Genomic DNA, 21,276 nt, shown 5'->3' with positions numbered 1-21,276 from the left:
ACCCGAAGGAAGCTCCTGGCTCCCGGCTTCGGATCGGCACAGCTGCAGCCATTGCAGCCATCTGAGGAGTGAACCAGCGGATGGAAGACCTCTCTCTCTCTGTCTCTACCTCTCTCTGTAACCCTGTCAAAATAAATAAAGTAAATCTTTAAAAAAAAAAAAGTAGTTGTTCAAACTTCCAAGGGACAAATAATTCTGCTGCTTTGTAAATGGCTCCCCCCAAAAAAACGAGTGGGAAACCAATTCACTTTATGTCACTAGCATAATATCATACCAAACCTTGACAAAAAGAAAGTATAAAATGATTGGTTCTCAATATTTTTACTACTTTGCCTCCCTCTTCTGTTAACTTACCCAATTAGTAAAAAGAGCTTTATTGGGCTTTACTAACAAAGATTTGTATCTACCCTCCAAGGGTACCATCTTACACTGCTAAAAGTCCTTTTTTCTTTCCTAATCAAAATACTAAAAAGTTGAATTTAGCAGTTTGTTAAAAATATATATATATAATGTAAATAAGTAGGGTTTACTCCAAGGTTTACTTCCGTTATTAGAAACTCCTATAACAGATTATATTCTATCAATGGAGAAAAAAGATATCATCAAAATAGATATCAAAAATCAATAAAAATTCAACTTTAAAAAAAACTCTGAAACTCTGAAAAAAAAAAACTAAGAATCAAAGATTATTGTCAACAACAATGGTGTAACTATTAAAGACATTACTATCTGTTACCACCATATCACTTAGTGAGTGGTTCTAGACAACGTAATAATGTAGGGGGAAATAAAAGAAAGGTGAGTACAATTATTAAAAGAGGAGAGAACAAATTGCATTTGCTGTCAGATTATCTACCCATATATCTTAAAAAAAAAAAAAAGAAAAGAAAATCAGCCATAATATATTAGAATGCCAGAAATACATTCTGTACTATGGCCAAGAACAAAATGTTCTTAAATATTGGTTTAAAAATATAATTTAAAAAATACTCCATTTGCAAGAGCAATCAAAAAGCAATAATCAAAAATGTAAAATACCCAGGAATAAATCCAAAGAGTAATAAATGTAATGCCTAATTGGACAAAATTACAAGCTTTTTGAAGATTATTAAAGAATTTAAATAAATATAAAGACAGATACCATTGAATAAGAAAAATTATTTACTATATTAGCTCATTCCAAATTAATTCTTGAATTCAATGTAAAATAACAATTAAATACCAAAGGACTGCTTAGAATATTTGGAGAACCTTGAGAACATGACTTTTAAGTTTATCCAGAAACAAATTTTTTTTAAGTTTTCTTCTCAGTATGAGAGAAGATTCAAGAAATTTTTTGAAAATGAATAATTATGGAGCCAGTACTGCCAGAAAGGCATCAAAAACTGTAGTCATGGTGTGTCAAGAATAACAAACAAAAGAATAGAGCAAAAAAGCAGATCTCGATTTTGGGCACTCAATCAGTACATAAAAAGATAAATAAATTAAGGGTAGACATTTAGCCTGGCAGTTGAGACACCCCTGTCCCACCGTGGAGTACCTGACAGCAACTCCCAGCTCCAGCTCCTAATCCCAACCTCCTGCTATAGCAGGTGCTGGGTCCCTGCCTCCCATGTGAGCGTTGAAGATCGAGTTCCAGGCTCCAAGTTTTGGACGGGCCCAGTCTCAGCTATTCTGAGCATTTGCGGAGGGAATCCGTGGATAGGAGCTCTCTCTGTCTCTCTATCACACAAATAAATAGTTTTAAACAATCTTTTTAAAAAGTAAGTTAATAAAAAGTTAAGTCAGGCCGGCGCCGCGGCTCACTAGGCTAATCCTCCACCTTGCGGCGCCAGCACACCGGGTTCTAGTCCCGGTTGGGGCGCCGGATTCTGTCCCGGTTGCCCCCTTCCAGGCCAGCTCTCTGCTGTGGTCAGGGAGTGCAGTGGAGGATGGCCCAAGTGCTTGGGCCCTGCACCCCATGGGAGACCAGGAGAAGCACCTGGCTCCTGCCATCGGATCAGCGCGGTGCGCCGGCCGCAGCGCGCCAACCGCGGCGGCCATTGGAGGGTGAACCAACGGCAAAAGAAGACCTTTCTCTCTGTCTCTCCCTCTCACTGTCCACTCTGCCTGTCAAAAAAATAAAATAAAATAAAAAGTTAAGTCAGTTAATCACCTAGGAGGGGGAATGTTGATATCTAGTATATACCATGCATCAATTAAATCCCAGGTACATTATAAGAATTATATGAAAAAAATTAAAACACAAATAAGTAGAATAACTAAGAATGATCATTAATCTAACACTGAAGTGGAAAACCTTTTCCTGTGTACAAACAAAGGGAATTTTTGAGTAACAATATAAAGTAAAAGGCATGCAAAAAACAATATTGGAAAAATAGTTCTATCCCATGATTTACAAATGATAGTATCTCCAATATACAAAATGTTCTTATAAGTCAGAAAAAGAGAGACAAACATGTTATCCAAATAAACAAAGGCTATGCAAATGTGAACAAACATACCACAAAAGAACTATACTTGGCCTATCAACACAGTAGGATGGAATTCAATCAAATACAGTACTTAAGAAAATACAAGTTGGAGCTGGTGCTGTGATGCAGTGGGTTAAAGCCCCAGCCTGCATCACGAGCATCCCACATGGGCGCAAGTTTAAGTCCCAGATGTTCCACTTCCAATCCAGCTCTCTGCTAACGTGCCTGAGAATGCAGTGGAAGACAGCCCAAGTCCTTGGGCCCCTGCACCCGTATAGGAGACCCGGAAAAAGCTCTTGGTTCCTGGCTTCAAGTCACCTCAGTTCTGGCCGTTGTGGCCATTTAGGGAGTAAACTAGCGGATGGAAGACCCTGCCCACCCACCTCTCTAATTCTTTCAAATGAATAAAATAAATCTTTAAAAAAAGAAAATAAAGTTAGTTCCACAATGAGCCCTTTCTTCTCTTCCAAATTGTCAGATATTTTGGTTTTATGCTAATTCCCAGTGACAGACAGGATGAATCAAAAGAGTACTCTTGTGTATCGTTTTTACACTAAAAACTACATCCTCTCTCTGGGTGGCAATTGAACAAAGAAATCCAAAAATCTTTATAAACCTTAGCTCATACAGTTGGTCTTCTTCTAATCTCCAAAAATTCCAGAGACTTTTATATATTTACATGCAAGAATGTTTGCTAGTAAAAAATCCATACAATGAAATGTTATACAAATTGTAATGATAGGAAAGAATATTCAGGAGCAGGCATTTAGGGTACCCGTGAAGACACCCATGTCCCACATTCCCACATCATAGCACGTGGGTTCAGTTCCCACCTCCAGTTCCTAACTCCAGCTTCCTACTACTGCAACTCTGGAAGGCAGTGGTGAAGGCTTAAGTGACTGGATTCCTACCACCCACATGGGAGTGGTTTTGTTATAAGTTCACAGCTTTGGCCCCAGAGGGGCCATTGCAGACATTTGGGAGTGAACCAGCAGATGAGAGTTTGTATTCTTTCTCAGCATCTCTCTCCAACTCTCTGTTTCACATATAAATGAATTTTTTAAAAAAATTTTAGGGGTCAGTGTTATGGTGCAATGGGTTAAGCTACTGCCTGCAATACAGCATCTCAATGGCAATGAACGGTTCAAGTCCCTGCTGCTGCATTTCCAATCCAGCTCCCTGCTAATGCACTTGGGAAAGCAGAAGACAGCCCAAGTGCTTCAGCCCCTGCACACACATGAAGACCCAGATGGAGTTCCAGGTTCCTGGCTTCAGCCTGGCCCTGCCCTGGCTGTTGTAGCCACTTGGGGAGTGAAACAGCAAATGAAGGTATCTCTCTCCCTCTCTCTCTCTCTCTCTTTCTCTCTTTCTCTCTCTGTAACTCTGCCCTTCAAATAAAGAAATAAATCTTTATTAAAAATGTTTTTAATATCCTCCATGTAGTAGATATTGGTAAGTGAAAAAAAGTAGGAGTACAAAATACATGTAAGAGTATTCCAAAGGCCAGCGCCACGGCTCAATAGGCTAATCCTCCACCTTGCAGCGCTGGCACACTGGGTTCTAGTTCCGGTCGGGGCGCCGGATTCTGTCCCGGTTGCCCCTCTTCCAGGCCAGCTCTCTGCTATGGCCCAGGAGTGCAGTGGAGGATGGCTCAAATGCTTGGGCCCTGCACCCCATGGGAGACCAGGAGAAGCACCTGACTCCTGCCATCGGATCAATGCAGTGCGCTGGCCACAGCGCGCCGGCCGCGCCGGCCACTGGAGGGTGAACCAACGGCAAAGGAAGACCTTTCTCTCTGTCTCTCTCTGTCCACTCTGCCTGTCAAAAAAAAAAAAAGAGTATTCCAAGTTTTGTTTAAATTACATCTTGTATTTTGTATTTACATACATAAATACACCTGAAATAAAACTGGGGGGCGAGGGGCAGGCAGTTGGTACAGCAGTGAAGATGCCATCTGAGACACCCACATCCCATGATCAGAGTGCCCTGGGTTGGAGTCCCTGCTCTGCTTCCAATTCCAGCTTCCTGCTAACATGCATCCTGGGAGGTGATGGCTCAAGTACTTGAATCCCTGTTACCCACTTGGGACACCAGACACCTGGATGGAGTTCCATGTTCCTACTTCAGCCTGACTTACCGCTGTTTGTTGTGGGCATTTGGAGAGGGAATTAGTAAACAGAAGAGACCTTTCTTTCTTTTGTTTTTCCTGCTGGATATTTTTCGGCATTTTTAGTTTTTCTACAATGACAAGTTAATAAATAATCAGGAAAAGAATTCTTAAGTAAATCTTTCACCATCTTATACACCATATGTATTATAATTACATATTTACAAAGCTGGCTTTCATAAGCCATGCGTGAAAAATAATTTTGCTACTTTGTAGTCACAACCATGGTAATAACAACAGCTGACATTAAATCACCCATCTTCACAACTATTATTATCCCCGTTTTACAGATGAAGACAGAGGCTCTCGGAGATCACTTAACAAGGAAACAGCAGAGCTAGGGGGAAACGTGAAGCACACTGGCCCCAAAATCCAAGTTCTTAGTCACCACAGGCTACTATCTCTCATGCTAAACTACACTGTAAAGCAGTAAGGCCAATTTGCAATCTAAATGCCAGAACATGAACAATAAAATAAGCACTATCCTCTTTAGTCTCCTTGAGAAAATATACATAGAGAGATATATATCTAGCTATATATATATATATACATATATATATATCCAAAAATGTGATCACTGATGAAAACATTTTTGGGAATCCGTCCTTTGACTCTCCCCAGGGGGTACTAAACCTGTCTTCTGCAAGAGAGTTCTTTTCAAACAGCGAGGAGTCATTCCAAGCAAGTCTTTAAAACAGTGTGATTAAATGGTGGAAGTCCGCTTTGGAGAACACAGCCGAAGAAAAACTGACGCAGCTGATGTTAGTATCATGTCCATAACTGGCGTCCATTCCCATGAACTCCACTCACAGAGGACCTGAGCTTACCCATACTACCATGATGATTTGTTTATGTGCCTGTCCTCCTGCTGAACTGAGACCCTGATTACGCCTCACCCACCCTTGACACTCCAGCCCCTAACACAAATCCTGGCACACACGAGTGGTAATGTAGTCTTTCAGAAGGAACTCTACAGAGAATGCCACAAAAACGCTTTGCGCCATGACAGTATATTAGAATACATAAAAATACTGCCAAGGGAGCATCTTGGTGTATATACAAATAAACATACAAGGTATGTGTAAAGAGATCCAATGGGAAAAAAAATGAAAATTTTACTGGATAATTCCTAAAATTTTAAGGAAGATAGAAATCCATTTTTAACAGGTTTTCTTATAAAAATGTCTAGCTGTAGTCATTACTCACAAAACACATGGGAGGAGTGGACATGCCTCATTATCTAAAAAGCAATCTACTAAACCAAGGATGCAGAAATAACCATAAACTTCCTCAGACAACGATGCAAAAATACATCTGCTACACAGAAGACACCCGGATGCATCCTGCCTATGGGTCCAATCGACAAAGCACAACCCAGTGTCTGAAATATAAATCAGAGAGCCTCACATCGCTCGTACTTATTGACATTTGCTACCTGCAAATTTCTAATATGTGCAAGATGGGCCTATTTTTATTTACAGCACAAACCACAGACTGAATGTAAAACAAGATGCTTAATAAATCCAGAGGAACATAAAACACCAGCATAACTCAGACAGCAAGACAGACACTCACTCCTTAATTAAGTGGGTGATGTTCTGTTTAAAACAAAAAGACAACCCTGGGCTATGGCTAAGATTAAGCACTCAGTGTAGCGAGGGAAACGCCACCCATTTTCGGGGCAAAGGCTTTAAATCATGAAAAATAAACCATCTAATAGTCTGTATTCAATAGTAAGTAGACAGTCAGGACACAGACGGATTTGGATTAACACATTTTCGGTTATAACAAGTAATTTTACAGAGGATTAGTATCTTGATGGTCTGATCAATATGAGGCACCGCCGCTATTACAGATGAAGAGAAAATTGCCCCTCTGGTAATAAAGTGTGCGTGTCTTCGTTCTCCTTCATTTGCTGAGTCCATTACTGTAATGGTTCCAGCATTAACAGCTGGGACAATTTAAGCAGCAGGGGTCTGCTGAATGTAAAAGCTGGGAACGCTAGCTACTCATCCTTTCCTCCTCTCAGTCTGCCTAGGCTACTTCTCAGTCTGGCTGTGGTTCCAATACCAGGATCATGTTTTATGAGAACAATGACTACTATTTCCCAATTATTGTCTCATTAATAGTGTTGCCAGCCAATACTGTGACTCAAACAAAAACTGCTCGCAGCATATTGGCTGCTGATTCGGCAAAAAACTGCACACTATTTACCTAAATAACAAGATTGACATGACAACAGGCCAGAGTCCACATAAACTGTAATGTCTGCATTCGTTTGGCTGGTGCTGTTCTCATATTCATAAGCAGAAAGAGCAGAACGTCCGTGCTGACAGGGAAAAAAAAAATTCATCAGCAGAATTTTCCAGCTCTGTTTTCAAAAAAAAAAAAAAAAAAAAAGCAAACTGGAAAACAGTGAGATAATGGAGTGCTGTACATAGAAATAGAAAATCCATATTAATGCAGCCTTGAGACTTTAATCATGCCCAATTCGGCAGCGTGAGTTAAGGTTGCAACATCAGCCCATTTTATATTATTATTGGAGAAATGCTCAGCCTTGAATGATCCAGGCACTAAATGAAGGTGCCAAAGGGCAGACTGAGGGCTAAAGCAGAAATCAGAGCTCTGAATTTTCTGATCACAAACAGTTATGAAAACACTCATGTCCTGGCAACGAATCTCCTCTCCAAACCAGATGCAACATAATTTGGTCCTTCAAGCCGAGTTTTCTACTTGGCTCCTACCGGTTGTTAAAGTCTCAGCAGCTCCTCAGCTAGATGGCAGTTCTTTCACGAAAGAGCAGCCACGCTCACTTTGCAAGCAGTCATTTCCATACCTACAGAGGACTGGAATGGTCGTAACCAGGAACTTGAGGGAAAAGGGGAAATAGGGAAATGCTATCGAAAGGGCCAAAGTCCTGAAATGAATGTGAAATGAATAAGTGCTGAGATCTGCTGTACAACACTGTGTCTACAGAGAACAACACTGCATTATACACTTAAAAATCTGTCAAGAGGGCATATCTCATGGAAAGTGTTCTTACTACAAAACAATTTTATTAAAAAAAAAAATGCAACCCTGCAGCACCTCAAGCTTTGGCTTTCAAACACATGCTGGCCTTACGAACACTATGCCAAGGACAAATGTTTGGAAACGAGTCCGACCTATGCAAATCTTCACCTCCTGAACACGTCCTGACACAACCCAGTGGTCCCGAAGACTTCTCCCAGCTCACGTTGTGAAATCAACCCGTGAGACAATTTTGTAAAATTAGTTTATAACAGATTAAATGAAAGAGCTTAGCAGAAGTCTAAGTTCACGTTCTCTAAACAATGCCTTTTCTTTAAGGATCCAAAAGTATCATAAAGTTCTTTTCTTCTAGAAGGCAAAAGGTCATACTTCAAATATAACTCCATCAACAAAATATACTATACCTGCAGTCAACTAGCATCTTCAACTTGAAAGAAAACAACTGTTGACAGTTGCTAAAGCATGTGTTGAAGAGTCTTGTTTCTCAGAAGTAATGGCTACCCTGATAGTATATCAGGTAATTTAAAATCCATAGAGTAACTAATCATTTTCCACTATTTCTTTCAGGTTTCAGTTCCATCTCTCATTATTTAGGAAACTTAATGATCAAAAAACCCATGATGCTCCTAGAAATTCATTCATTCATTGATATTCATGTTAGGAATATCCACTGTATGCTAAGTACTAGGGATAAAGTGATGAATGACCAAAAAAAAAAAAGCCAACTCCCTACTATTTCGGAGCATGCAGTCTAACTGCTAAACCCGGCCACCATAAATCTCATCAGCAGCTGAAGAGCTGGTATTATCATTATGAAAAGCCACATGTATCATAGATCAGATGATGGAGGCTCTCAATCACTCAATCTTTCTTCAACAGATATTTATTAATGTGCCCTATGTGGAAGACACTCTGCCAGGACACTGCAGATAAAAGGATCAATTAGACACTAGCGCTGTCTTCAAGGAAGCAAAAGGTTGTTCAAAGTATCCAAGACTTTTCTTGAATGGCGAATTTAGTTTTCAAAACCAACATTAGGATGAAGAAGAAACAGACCGGAAGGCAATGACAATTCACTGCTATTCAATGGTTTAGCTGGTTAGTTTCCAAGGAAGGCATTTAAAGTTGTTTGGAAACCATGATCAAATAGTTCTTCCATTTACAGAAGGCAATAAAGTCTACTACACAGTGATGAAAGGCTGACCCATGCACTGAGAGATTAAGAAAAGATAAAGGTGGACCTGGGAGCAGACAGGGGAGACACAGAATGGATCTGCTGCTGGGTGAGGTCTTAATGTTTTAAGTCCTAGTGTCACTGACTATTGCTAATGTGAAATATGCATCTAGTTTTCTTCCTCATTTCCAGATATACAGACCCTAAAACCTTTGGAAGCTCTGGAGTGGTAAAAATGGCTTCTGTATGCCAATGAGATGCCTGGTGACCAGAAACCGCCAGGCAGTACTGGAGCACAGAAATCGATACTCCAAAATGCGGCACTTCTGCATCCTCAGTACTCTGAACTAAGGTACTGGAAGGCCTCGGAAGTAGTCTCAGAATCATGTTCTCTTCGACCACTTCCTACCCTCCTTTTTTTCACCTAACACTGTCCCTCACTTCAAGTCATAGAAACCAGAATTCCTCGGCCAGCGCCGTGGCTTACCAGGCTAATCCTCCGCCTTGCAGCGCCGGCACACCGGGTTCTAGTCCCAGTCAGGGCGCCGGATTCTACCCCGGTTGCCCCTCTTCCAGGCCAGCTCTCTGCTATGGCCTGGGAAGGCAGTGGAAGATGGCCCAAGTCCTTGGGCCCTGCACCCGCATGGGAGACCAGGAGAAGCACCTGGCTCCTGGCTTCGGATCAGCGTGATGCGCTGGCCGCAGCGGCCATTGGAGGGTGAACCAATGGCAAAAAGGAAGACCTTTCTCTCTGTCTCTCTCTCTCACTATCCACTCTGCCTGTCAAAAAAAAAGAAACCAGAATCCTCTACCCCATGGCATGTCAAAGAAACTAGAACCCCCTTTCCCAAAGCAAGTCCATAAAGCCTAAAAGTATTACTCAAAACGTCATCTACCATTCCTTTAAAAAAATTTTTTTTTATTTATTTGAAAGTCAGAGTTAAAGAGAAAGAGCGAGAGACAAAGAAGGAAAGATCTCCCATTCATAGGTTCACTCCTACAACGCCCAGGGCTGGGCAGGCCACAGCCAAGAGTCAAAAGCTTCTTCCGGGTCTCCCACATAGGTAGCAGGGGCCCAAGCACTTGGGCCATCTTCTGCTGCTTTTCCCAGGCCATTAGTAAAGAGCTGGACTGGAAGTGGAGCAGCCAGGACTCAAACCAGCGCCCACACAGGATGCCAGCATTATAGACATTGGCTTTACCGCTGTGCCAACATGGGACCCTCATTTTTTTTAATTTTCATTCATTTATTTGACAGGCAAAGAAACAAAAACACAAAGAGTCAGATAGAGCTCCCATCTGCTAGTTCACTCCCCAAACACCTACAGTCACCAGGGCTAGACTAGCCAAAGCCAAGAGCTAATAACTTAATCCAGGTTTCTCATGTGGGTGGTAGGAACCCAATTACTTTGAGCCATCACAGCTGCCTCATAGGGACTGCAATAGCAGGAAGCTGGAGTCAGGAGCCAGAGGCAGCCAGCGAACCCAGGTCTTGCAATATGGTTTGCAGTAATCTTAACTGGCATATAAATCAACTGGCCAAACACCTACCCTGCCCTACCTTTCAGAGCAAGATCTGATTGTAGAGTAATTCTCTGACCTCCCTTAACGGATAACAGATCAAAAGGCCCTCATTCCAGAAAGGATCTTTTCCAATACCCAATGAATGTTACAGACAGACCAAGATTAATTTGGGGGGCCAGCACTCTGGCATAGCTGGTTAAGCTGCTGCCTACAGCACCAGCATCCCATATCATTGCTGGTTCCAGTCCCGGCTGCTCCACTTCCAATACAGCTCCCTGCTAATGGCCTGGAAAAAGCAGCAGAAGATGGCCCAAGTGCTTGGGCCCCTGCCATCTATGTAGAAGACCTGGAAGAAGCTCCTAGCTTTGGCCTGGCCCAGCCCTAGCCATACGGCCATTTGTGAAGCGAACCAAGAGATGGCAGATTTCTCTCTCTGTAAATCTGCCTTTCAAATAAAAAATTAAATCTTAAAAAAAAAAAAAAGGCCAATTTGGACAGGCACTGTTGAGTTTCCCCACCTTAGTCATAACAGACTGTTGTAATAATGCAATAATTTTTACAAAAGGGTCAGACCTCTTCATCCAATCACATTACTATACCACTGTCCATTCTTTCTCAAACCTAAGCACAAAAATAGACAGCTTTCCCTGGGCCTTCATATCTTCATTCTGAAGGCTCCTATGTAACATAAACTATGATTAAATACATTTGTTATGCTTTTCTCTACTTTTGTTATAGGGGTATTGGCCATCATCCCTAAGAAGGAGGGTATCACTCTTTTCTGCCCAACTAGAGTAATTTTAGAGAGGCAAAAATGTCAAGAATCAAATCCGGGTTTTCCAACATGAGATGTGGGTATCTCAACCTTCATCTTTTTTTTTGTTTGTTTGTTTGTTTGTTTTTGTTTTGGAGATTTTTTATTTATTTGAGAGGTAGAGTTACAGACAGTGAGAGGGAGAGACAGAGAGAAAGGTCATCCATCCTCTGGTTCACTCCCCAAATGGCCGCAATGGCCAGAGCTGCGCCAATCCGAAGCCAGGAGCCAAGAGCTTCTTCCGGGTCTCTCATGTGGGTGCAGGGGCCCAAGGACTTGGGCCATCTTCCACCACTTTCGCAGGCCACAGCAGAGAGCTGGATGGGAAGAGGAGCAGCCAGGACTCAAACCGGCACCCATATGGGATGCCAGTGCAGCAGGTGGAGGATTAACCTACTGCACCACAGCGCTGGCCCCTCAACCTGCATTTTAATTGCTACTTCAAAGCCTCCCAGCCCCAAGGCTCATCTGGAGTTCAACAACCACGTCTTTACATTCCATGGCTAATGAAGAAGTTTTTGTTTTTTTCGTTTTTTGTTTTGTTTTGTTTTGTTTTTTTGACAGGCAGAGTTAGACAGTGAGAGAGAGAAACAGAGAGAAAGGTCTTCCTTCGTTGGTTCACCCCCCAAATGGCTGCTATGGCCGGCACGCTGCGGCCAGTGTACAGCGCCGATCTGAAGCCAGGAGCCAGGTGCTTCCTCCTGGTCTCCCATGCGGGTGCAGGGCCCAAGCACTTGGGCCATCCTCCACTGCCTTCCCGGGCCACAGCAGAGAGCTGGACTGGAAAAGGAGCAACCGGGACAGAACTGGCATCCTAACCGGGACTAGAACCATAAGTACCAGCGCTGCAGGCAGAGGATTAGCCTAGTGAGCCACAGCGCCAGCCAAAGAAGAAGTTTTAATATTTCTGAAAAACCTCTAAAGGCGTCCTAGGCCTCTCATATGGATACACTTCTTCAAACTTTATTTGAAAGCAGAGAGAAGCAGACAGAGATCTCCCATCCATTGTTTCACTCACCAAATGCCTACAACAGCAGGGGCTGGGCCAGCCTGAAACCAGGAGCCCAGAATTCAATCTGGGTCTCCTATGTTGATGGCAGTGCCCAGCTGCTAAAGCCTTGAACCGCAGCTTCCCAGAGTACACACTAGCGGGAAGCTGGAATCAGGAGCAGAGCTGGAATGCAAACCCAGCTACTTCGATGTGGGAAACTGGTTCCCAACAGGCAAATGCCTACCCTAAGGATACTCTTTAAACATCCTCCTGAGGTTGGACTTCTTAGACTTCCAGAATAGGCTAAACACATTCCATGACTTCTCGACCGCATTAGATCCTCCTTGCTATCACGTACTGCTCCCATGAAGAAGCTCGCCGCTCTACCGTTGGTACTTACTTGCTTATCTATTTCCCCTGGGCAGACAGCCAGTTCCATAGGACCCTATCTGCCATCTTCACCCACACATCTCCAACGCCCAGGACACTACTCAGCATTTAACCAGATTCCTCATCCAAACCACAGAACACAGAAAATGGTTTCGGCAACTATGTCCTCAATTTTCCAAACAGTGAGACACAACTAGTACCATCTTGAATACACAGGAGAGAAGCTAATGGAACCTGAATGAGGAAAATCCCTGCCTGAGTAGATGTTCAATATAGGTTCAGAGAATGAACATCTGAATATAAGCTAAATATCTACTGAGGTCGGATAGGTGGTGATAACAAAATTTCTTTTACTGCATGCAAGCACTGTTCTAGCTGCTTTATACATCTCTCAATCCCCACCACAACCATAAATATCACCCCAGTTTTATAGATGAGAAACTGTGCCTCAGACAGAGTTAAAGTAAGTGACGGAGCAGAATTAAATTCAAGGAGACTGCTCATGAGCCTTATACTCTAAACCACTGCACCCTAGTCTCCCCTTGTCTGCAGAGGATACATTTCAGGACCTGCCATGGATGCTCAAAACCTTGGATAATACCAAACTTCCATTGTTTTTCCCAAACACACATACCTAGGATAAAGGTAAATTCATAAATAGGCACAGTAAGAGCTGAAGAACCATAATAAAATGAGATAATTCTAACAATCTACTGCAATCAAGTCTACGTGAATGTGGGCTAACTTGAAAATGTCAAGATGAATATGAATGTTCTTTGTGCCATGGTTGATGGCAGTAATTGAAATCTTGGGAAGGGAAACGGGTAAGGAGGACAACTGTAGCATGACTGAAGGGGCAAAACCAGCCTGTGGCAAAATTAAAAGCCCATTTGCCACCCAAATGAGCAGCCACTATTAGTTACTTGAGAGACACAGGCAGAGCTCCCATCCACTGGTTCAATCCCCAAATGCGCACAGAGAAGGTAGGCAGGCCAGGGCTAATGCCATAAGCTAGGTCTCCCACGTGGATGGCAGGAATCCAATTACATAACCCATCACCCCTGCCTCCCAGGGTCAAAATTAGCAGGAATCTGAAGTCAGGAGCTAGAGGTTGGAATCAAACCCAGGCACTCTGTTGTAGGATGCAAGCATCTTAACTACTGGGCTAAAGGTCCACTCCCCTATTCAATTCTAGTTAGGAAATTCTAATTAGGAAAAATGTCAGTTTTGCCAGATAATCCAATTTTTTTGCAAGAGAAACAATCAGATTTTTATGTGAAATCCCTCATCTTTTAAATATTAAAAAATAATTCTCATCTTTCAGACACAATTCATATGGGTCAAATAAAACATCTCTACAGCCAGGATGAGTATGTGGGCTAGAAGTATGTGATCGCTAGTGCGCCATCGTTCCTTAAAAATTACACATGCCAAAAATGTATAATCATTAAGGAGGCATCAGGCAAATAAAAACACCAGGTGACTTTACAAAACAAATAGCCCCGGGGCCAGAGCTGTACTGGTAGCGGATAAAGCCACCTGCAGTGCCAGCATCCTATTTGGGTACCAGTTCAAGTCCCGCCTGCTCCACTTCCAAACCAACTCTCTGCTATGGCCTGGAAAAGCAGTAGAGGATGGCCCAAGTCCTTGGGCCCCTGTACCTGCGTGGGAGACCTGGAAGAAGCTCTTGGCTCCTGGCTCCGGACTGGCTCAGCTCCAGCTATTGCAGCCATTTGGGGAGTGAACCAGGAATGGAAGACCTCTCTCTTCTCTGTTTCTGCGTCTCTGTAACTCTGCCTTTCTAATAAATAAATAAAATCTTTAAAAAAAAAAAAAGCCTGCACACAAACGCAAATGTCCTGAGAGATAAAGAAAGGAGAAGAAACCAATTTAAATGACACTAAAGGACATCAGATTAAAGGAGAAGAGACTGACAACTAAAGGTAATGTGTAATCCCAGACTGGAATCCAGACCAGAAAAAAAAAAGCTATAAAAGGGCCGGCGCCGCAGCTCACTAGGCTAATCCTCCGCCTTGCGGCGCCGGCACACCGGGTTCTAGTCCCGGTCGGGGCACCGATCCTGTCCCAGTTGCCCCTCTTCCAGGCCAGCTCTCTGCTGTGGCCCGGGAGTGCAGTGGAGGATGGCTCAAGTTCTTGGGCCCTGCACCCCATGGGAGACCAGGAGAAGCACCTGGCTCCTGCCATCAGAACAGCGCGGTGCGCCGGCCGCAGCGCGCCTACCGCGGCGGCCATTGGAGGGTGAACCAATGGCAAAAAGGAAGACCTTTCTCTCTGTCTCTTTCTCACTGTCCACTCTGCCTGTCAAAAAAAAAAAAAAAAAAAGCTATAAAAGATATAAGGACAATTAGTAAAAACCAAAAATGGACTTTGGATTAAATAAAAGTATCTTATCAGTGCAAACTTTTCTTGCATTGAGAATTGACTATTTCTTAAGAGAACGTCGTTTATTCTCAGGAAATACAGGCAGACCTATTTAGAGATAAAAACTGGTGCCTCCAATTTACTCTGTAACAGCTCATAAAAAATCACGGTTCAAACATATATCATGATGCGCCACGTGTGTGTTTAGATGCACAACATACTGCGTATATGACTGATCCCACAGCATCCCACAGTCCAGTGATGTCAGAGCAATCTCCAGCAGTGTGAGTGCACTCTACGATGTTTGCAAGACAATGCAATTACCTGACGAGTCTCTGTCACCGATCCCTGTCACCAAGTGGCATGTGACTGCACAGAGACAGCAAGCAGTAGAGGGAACACAGTAAGACGCGACCTTGTGATTCAGGACATCTACGACAGCTCTCTATTCTACTCTTGCAGTTCTTCTGTAAGCTTTAAAACATTTTAGAATCATAAATTACATTATCAGAAAAAAAAATGCACAGCGTCAGCTCCGTGCCAGTCAAGAGCCCTTCAGGCAGTCACATTCAAGCAAATTCACGCCTACTCTGTCCCTGGCACAGAGGTGAAACTCAGTGACCCTGGGGCCTCACAGAACTCACAGAAGCAACACTTTGACCCCATTTTCCGACTGGAGAAACAGAGGCACTAGGGTGTGAACCTCCTGTGTGAGTAGCAAAGACAATATGCAAACCACAGTTTAACTCAGGTCAACAAATACCAATCTGGACTATTCTACTATATGCTTTACCAAAATTTAAAAAAAAAAAATCATTTTAAAAGTGCACGAATATTGTGTTGTACTGTCTTAGGTTTTTTTTTTTTTTTTTTTGACAGGCAGAGTGGACAGTGAGAGACAGAGAGAAAGGTCTTCCTTTTGCCGTTGGGTCACCCTCCAATGGCCACCGCGGCTGGCATGCTGCGGCTGGTGCACCGCGCTGATCCAAAGCCAGGAGCCAGGTGCCTATCCTGGTCTCCCATGGAGTGCAGGGCCCAAGCACTTGAGCCATCCTCCACTGCACTCCCTGGCCACAGCAGAGAGCTGGCCTGGAAGAGGGGCAGCCGGGACAGAACCGGCGCCCCAACCGGGACTAGAACCTGGTGTGGCGGCGCCGCAAGGCGAAGGATTAGCCTAGTGAGCCGCGGCGCCAGCCTGTACTCTTAGGTTTTAACAAATATCAAACAAATGCTCCCATGGAGGACAGTATATTTACTTCAACCTTCTTATTCACCCTCCAGATTTTACAATTACATGAACGTCTACAGCATGAGCAACTGCAAGAAAGAGAATACAATCCAAGTTATTTCAAAGAGAAAAAGAAAATAAAAGTATTTACCCATTATGAAGAATGGTAAAATTTAATTTATAAAGCAAACAAGAAATCTTTGTGACTTCAGGATAAACATTTCACAGTTATGACATGAAAAGCATGAATCATAAAAAGAAGTATTGATAAACTGATAAAATGAATGATAAACTGAATCTATAAAAATGATTAAACAAAGTAAAATAGTAAGAGATGTTTGCAGCACTCATAGCTGACAAGATATTTATCTAGAAAATATAAAGAACTCGGAAAACTTAATAATAAGAACACAAAAAAAACTCCACAACAAAAAACAACAGGCAGAATTTTGAACAAATACTTTACAAAGAAGATGTACACATGTCCAATAAGCCCCTCAGAGGATGCCAAGCATTACTGGCTAATAGGGAAATAAAAATCAAAACCATAATGAGATACTACTTCACACCCACTGTGATGGCAATAACCAAAAAGTCAGACAATAACAAGTGTTGGCAAGGATGTAGAGACACTGTCACTCTCAAAAGGTAAGAATGTAAAGCATACTGGAAAATGGTGTGGTAGCTTCTTAAAATGTTAAACGGGGACAGGCATTTGGCCTGGCACTTAAGATGCCCACGTCCCATAGTGAGTACCTGAATTCCTAGTTCCTGGTAATTCAGATCCTGGGAGGCAGCATTAGTGGGTCCCTGTCACCTGCATGGGACAAACAAAATGCATTCCTGGCTGCTGGCTCAGGCCTAACCTAGTCCCAACCATTTTGAAGGCATTTGAAGAGGGCACAGCAAATGGGCTCCCCTCCCCCTGCTCTCTCAAATAAACAATGCAAAATGTTAAACACAGATGTAACATGTGACCAACAATGTCACTTCTAGGTATCACCCAAGAGGACTAAAAACATACCAACACAAAAACCAGGATGCAACCATTCACAGTAGCATAGCAGCCAAAGAGTAGCAACAACTCAGATTTCCAGCAACTGGTGAATTAGATAAGCAAAATCTCCTGACACTGGAATACTATCCAGTATCCACCAGGTGGTGAAAAAGAACAAAATACTGATACATGCTATAACATGGATGAACCTCAAAAACAGTATCCTGGGTGAAAGCAGCCAAACACCGAAGACCACATATTGTATGGTTTCATTCACAGTTGCCTCCCCCTTATTCACAGGGGATATGTTCCCCACCTTTCTGCAGATGCCTGAAACCAGAGACAGTACCCAGCTCTACACATACTATGTTTTTTTTCCTATACAGATACAACTACAATAAATTTTAATTCATAAATTGGACACACTAAGAAATCAACAACAATAACAACTAATAACAAAATGATTCAAACAATATGCTATAGCAAAAGTTAATTGCAATTTATGAATTATTGATTTCTGGAATTTTCCATAGTATTTTCAGAACACAGTAAATCAAAATCATGAATGAGAGGTTACTACTATACCCAAAAATGTCCATTACAGCCAATGTAGAAAACAAAAAGGAGTTTAGTGGTTGCCTAGGAATGAGGTAGAAATGGGAAAGAACTGTAAGTGAACAAAAAGATTATTTGGGGGATCATGGAAATGTTCCAGAATAAGACTGTGATGGTAACACAACTGTAAACACATTACAACCCCTGAATTCTATACATAAAACAAGTGGACTGTGTGTAATGTAATGTATGCCTCAATAGAGCTTTAAAAAAAAATAAAAAAGGGGGCAGGCATTTGGTATAGCAGTTAAGCTGCCTGCCTCGTGTTCACATCCCATATCTCAGGGCCTGCATTCAAGTTCTGGTTCCACTCCTGATTACAGCTTCCTGCTAACACCCTGCGAAGCAACAGGTGATGGAACAAGAAGTTGGGTCCCTGCCACTCACATGGAAGACCTAGATTGAGTTCCTGGATCCTGACTTCATGCCTGGCTGTTGCAGGCATTTGGGGAGTGAACCAGGAGACGAGACTTCTGTGTCTCTCGGTCTCTCCTACGTACATTTAAAAAAAGTCGGAAACAGTTCTATAAGAAAAGAGATACATCCTCAACAGTCATCACTGAAATGCAAATTAAAACCATAATGAGTTACCATGATGAATTCACTAGAACAGCTAAAATTTAAAAGACGATAATACCAAGTGTTGTTGAGAACATGAAGCAACTAGAACCCTTATGCATAGGTAGTGGGGAATATAAAACAGCACAGTGTTTTTAAATATAATTCTCCAAAAAGACATGTCCAAGTCCAAACTCCTGGTACCTATGAATGTGACCTTATTCAGAAAAGGGGTCATTGCAGATGTAATTAAGTTGAAGATTATAAGGCTCTCAAGAAAAGATCATCCCAGGGGCTGGTGTGGTTGTATAGTGAATAAAGCCAACACCTGCAGTGCCAGCATCCCATATGGGCACCGGTTCGAGCCGGCTGCTCCACTTCCGATCCAGCTCTCTGCTATGGCCTGGGAAAACAGTAGAAGACGGCTCAAGTCCTTGGGCCCCTGCACCCATGTGGGAGACCCGGAGGAAGCTCCTGGCTCCTGGCTTCAGATCAACACAGCTCTGGCTATTGCAGCCAACTGGGGAGAGAACCATCGGATGGAAGACCTTTCTCTCTCTCTATCTCTCTGTCCCCTCCTCTCTCTGTGTAACTCTGACTTTCATATAAATAATAAAATAAATCTTTAAATAAAAGAAGGTATTGTGAAGGAGACAGAGGCTGAAGCCTTACAAGCTAAGGAACACCAGGAGCCAGAGGAGGCAGGGGAGGATTCACCCCTTGCACCTGCAGAGGGAACGTGGCCCTGCCAGTCCCGTGATTCCAGACATCTTGTCTCCGGAACTCTAACAGGAAGCAGTTCTGTTGTTTAAAGCCACCAAATTTGTGGTAACTTGTTGTAGCAACCCCAGGAAACTGATACAGTTAAAATCACTTTAGAAAACAGTAAGGAGGTTCTTCGAAAAAAAAACTAAAAACAGAATTAGCATATGATATAGGAGTCCCACTACTGGGTTTATATATGTACACATGTATCTATACATGTTTACACACACACACAAGATATCCGCATGCCCACGTTCATTGCAGCTCTGTTCACAACAGCCAAGACATGGAAACAACTTAAGTGTTCATGTTCTGAGGAATGGACAGAGCAAATGTGGTCTATTTACACAATGGGATACAAAGCTGCAATGTTGTCATTGAAACAAGATGGATGGGTCTAGAGGTCATTACCTGCAGTGAAATAAGCCAAGCACAGAAAGACAAACATCAAATGATCTCACGCACATGTGGGGCCTAAAAACAAAAAAGGTGATCTCATGGCAGTCAAAAGTATAACGGTGTTTTCAGAGGCTGGGGAGAGTGAGGTACGGGGAGGTGACTGACAGCTACTAAACTATAGTTAGACATTCCGGTGTTCACTGCACAGTAGGATGACAACAATGATAATGCACTGTGTATTTCTCTTTTTTAAAAAAGTAGGAGAGGGGCCGGCGCCGTGGCTCCACAGGCTAATCCTCCGCCTTGCGGCGCCAGCACACCGGGTTCTAGTCCCGGTCGGGGCTCCGGATTCTGTCCCGGTTGCCCCTCTTCCAGGCCAGCTCTCTGCTGTGGCCAGGGAGTGCAGTGGAGGATGGCCCAAGTGCTTGGGCCCTGTACCCCATGGGAGACCAGAAGCACCTGGCTCCTGCCTTCGGATCAGCGCGGTGCGCCAGCCACAGCATGGCAGCCATTGGAGGGTGAACCAACGGCAAAAGAAGACCTTTCTCTCTGTCTCTCTCTCTCACTGTCCACTCTGCCCGTCAAAAATAAAAAAAAAAATAAATAAAGTGAAAAAAAAAAAAAGTAGGAGAAAGGATTTTGAAATCTGTTCATGAAGAAATGTTAAATGTGAGGACACAGACATGCCTACCCTGACTGCACATTATGCGATGTATACATGTATAGAAACGTCACATGAGACTCCATAAATACATTCAATGTGTATGTGTCAATCAAAAGTAAACAAAGTCACTTTTAACAGAAAGCTTCCATATGATGCAGTAATTCCATTCCCAGGCATTACCCAAGAGAAGTGGAAACATAAAGACCTATCCAGGAATGGCCACAGCAGCCTTTTTCATAATGGCCCCAAATCAGAAGCAATCCTGGTGTCCAGCAACAGTGAACAGAAGGCATGTGCCACATCCCCACAGCCGAACTGTTACTCAGCAATAAAAAGAAACAAGCTATCAATACACACAACCGCCCTGATGGATCTCAAAAGCCTCAGGCTTACTGAACACACCAACGGCAGCGTGCCCACCGTGTGCTTCCGCGAACAGGAACCTCTGGAAAACACAGAACTCACCTAGAGCGACAGAGAACCCAGGTGTAGCTACTTGGGGGTCAAGGGAAAGGGGAAAATTGACTACAAATGAGCAAGAGAAAACTTTCACAAGAGGGAACCATTCTGTGGCAGTTTTGCAGGTATACGCATCTGTCAGATCTCATCAAACTATACACTACAAATGGTTGCCAATTACTATATATAAATTATAGCTCAGTAAAGCTGAGCTTAAAAAGATGAAATAGCTCATAACTGGGTATTTTCTATTTAAGATTTAAAACAACTGCCTAGGAGCTGGCATCGTGGCGGGCATAGCAAGTAAAGCTGCCACCTACAATGCCGGCGTCCCATGGAGACACCATTTCACGTCCTGGTTGCTCTGCTTCTGATCTAGCTCCAAGCTGGTAGCCTGGGAAAGCAGTGGAAGATGGCCCAAGTGCTTGAGCCCCTACCACCCTCATGGGACATGAAGCTCCTGGCTCCAGGCTTCAGCCTAACCCAGCCCTGACCAGTGGGACTACTTTGGGAGTCAACCAGCAGATAGAAGGCCCCCCTCCCTCTCTCTCCCTCTCCCTCCCTCCCTCTCTGTCTTGCCCTCTCTCTGTAACTCTGCCTTTCAAATAAATACAAAAAATCTTTAAAAACTAAATAAAAATAAAA

The 21,276-nt window shown here is 43.0% G+C and overlaps 1 protein-coding gene across 3 annotated transcripts in view; it reads right to left on the bottom strand.

Moving 5' to 3' along the window:
* Positions 1–21,276, bottom strand: part of FTO (FTO alpha-ketoglutarate dependent dioxygenase) — a 413,000-nt gene that overhangs the window by 388,613 nt on the left and 3,111 nt on the right. For 2 of the 3 annotated variants that reach the window (XM_062177304.1, XM_062177306.1), the window contains exon 1: positions 4,612–4,712. The exons of the other annotated variant lie outside the window; for it this stretch is intronic. In XM_062177304.1, the coding sequence (XP_062033288.1) occupies positions 4,612–4,701 (90 nt within the window). In that variant the 5' untranslated portion in view covers positions 4,702–4,712. Of the gene's footprint in view, positions 1–4,611; positions 4,713–21,276 lie in introns of those variants that run through there. 3 annotated transcript variants of the gene reach the window in all.

Source organism: Lepus europaeus, chromosome 19 (assembly GCF_033115175.1).
Source record: "Lepus europaeus isolate LE1 chromosome 19, mLepTim1.pri, whole genome shotgun sequence".
Taxonomy (NCBI): domain Eukaryota; kingdom Metazoa; phylum Chordata; class Mammalia; order Lagomorpha; family Leporidae; genus Lepus; species Lepus europaeus.
The sequence above is the reverse complement of the archived record's forward strand: the minus strand, read 5'-3'. Positions and strand labels throughout refer to the sequence as shown.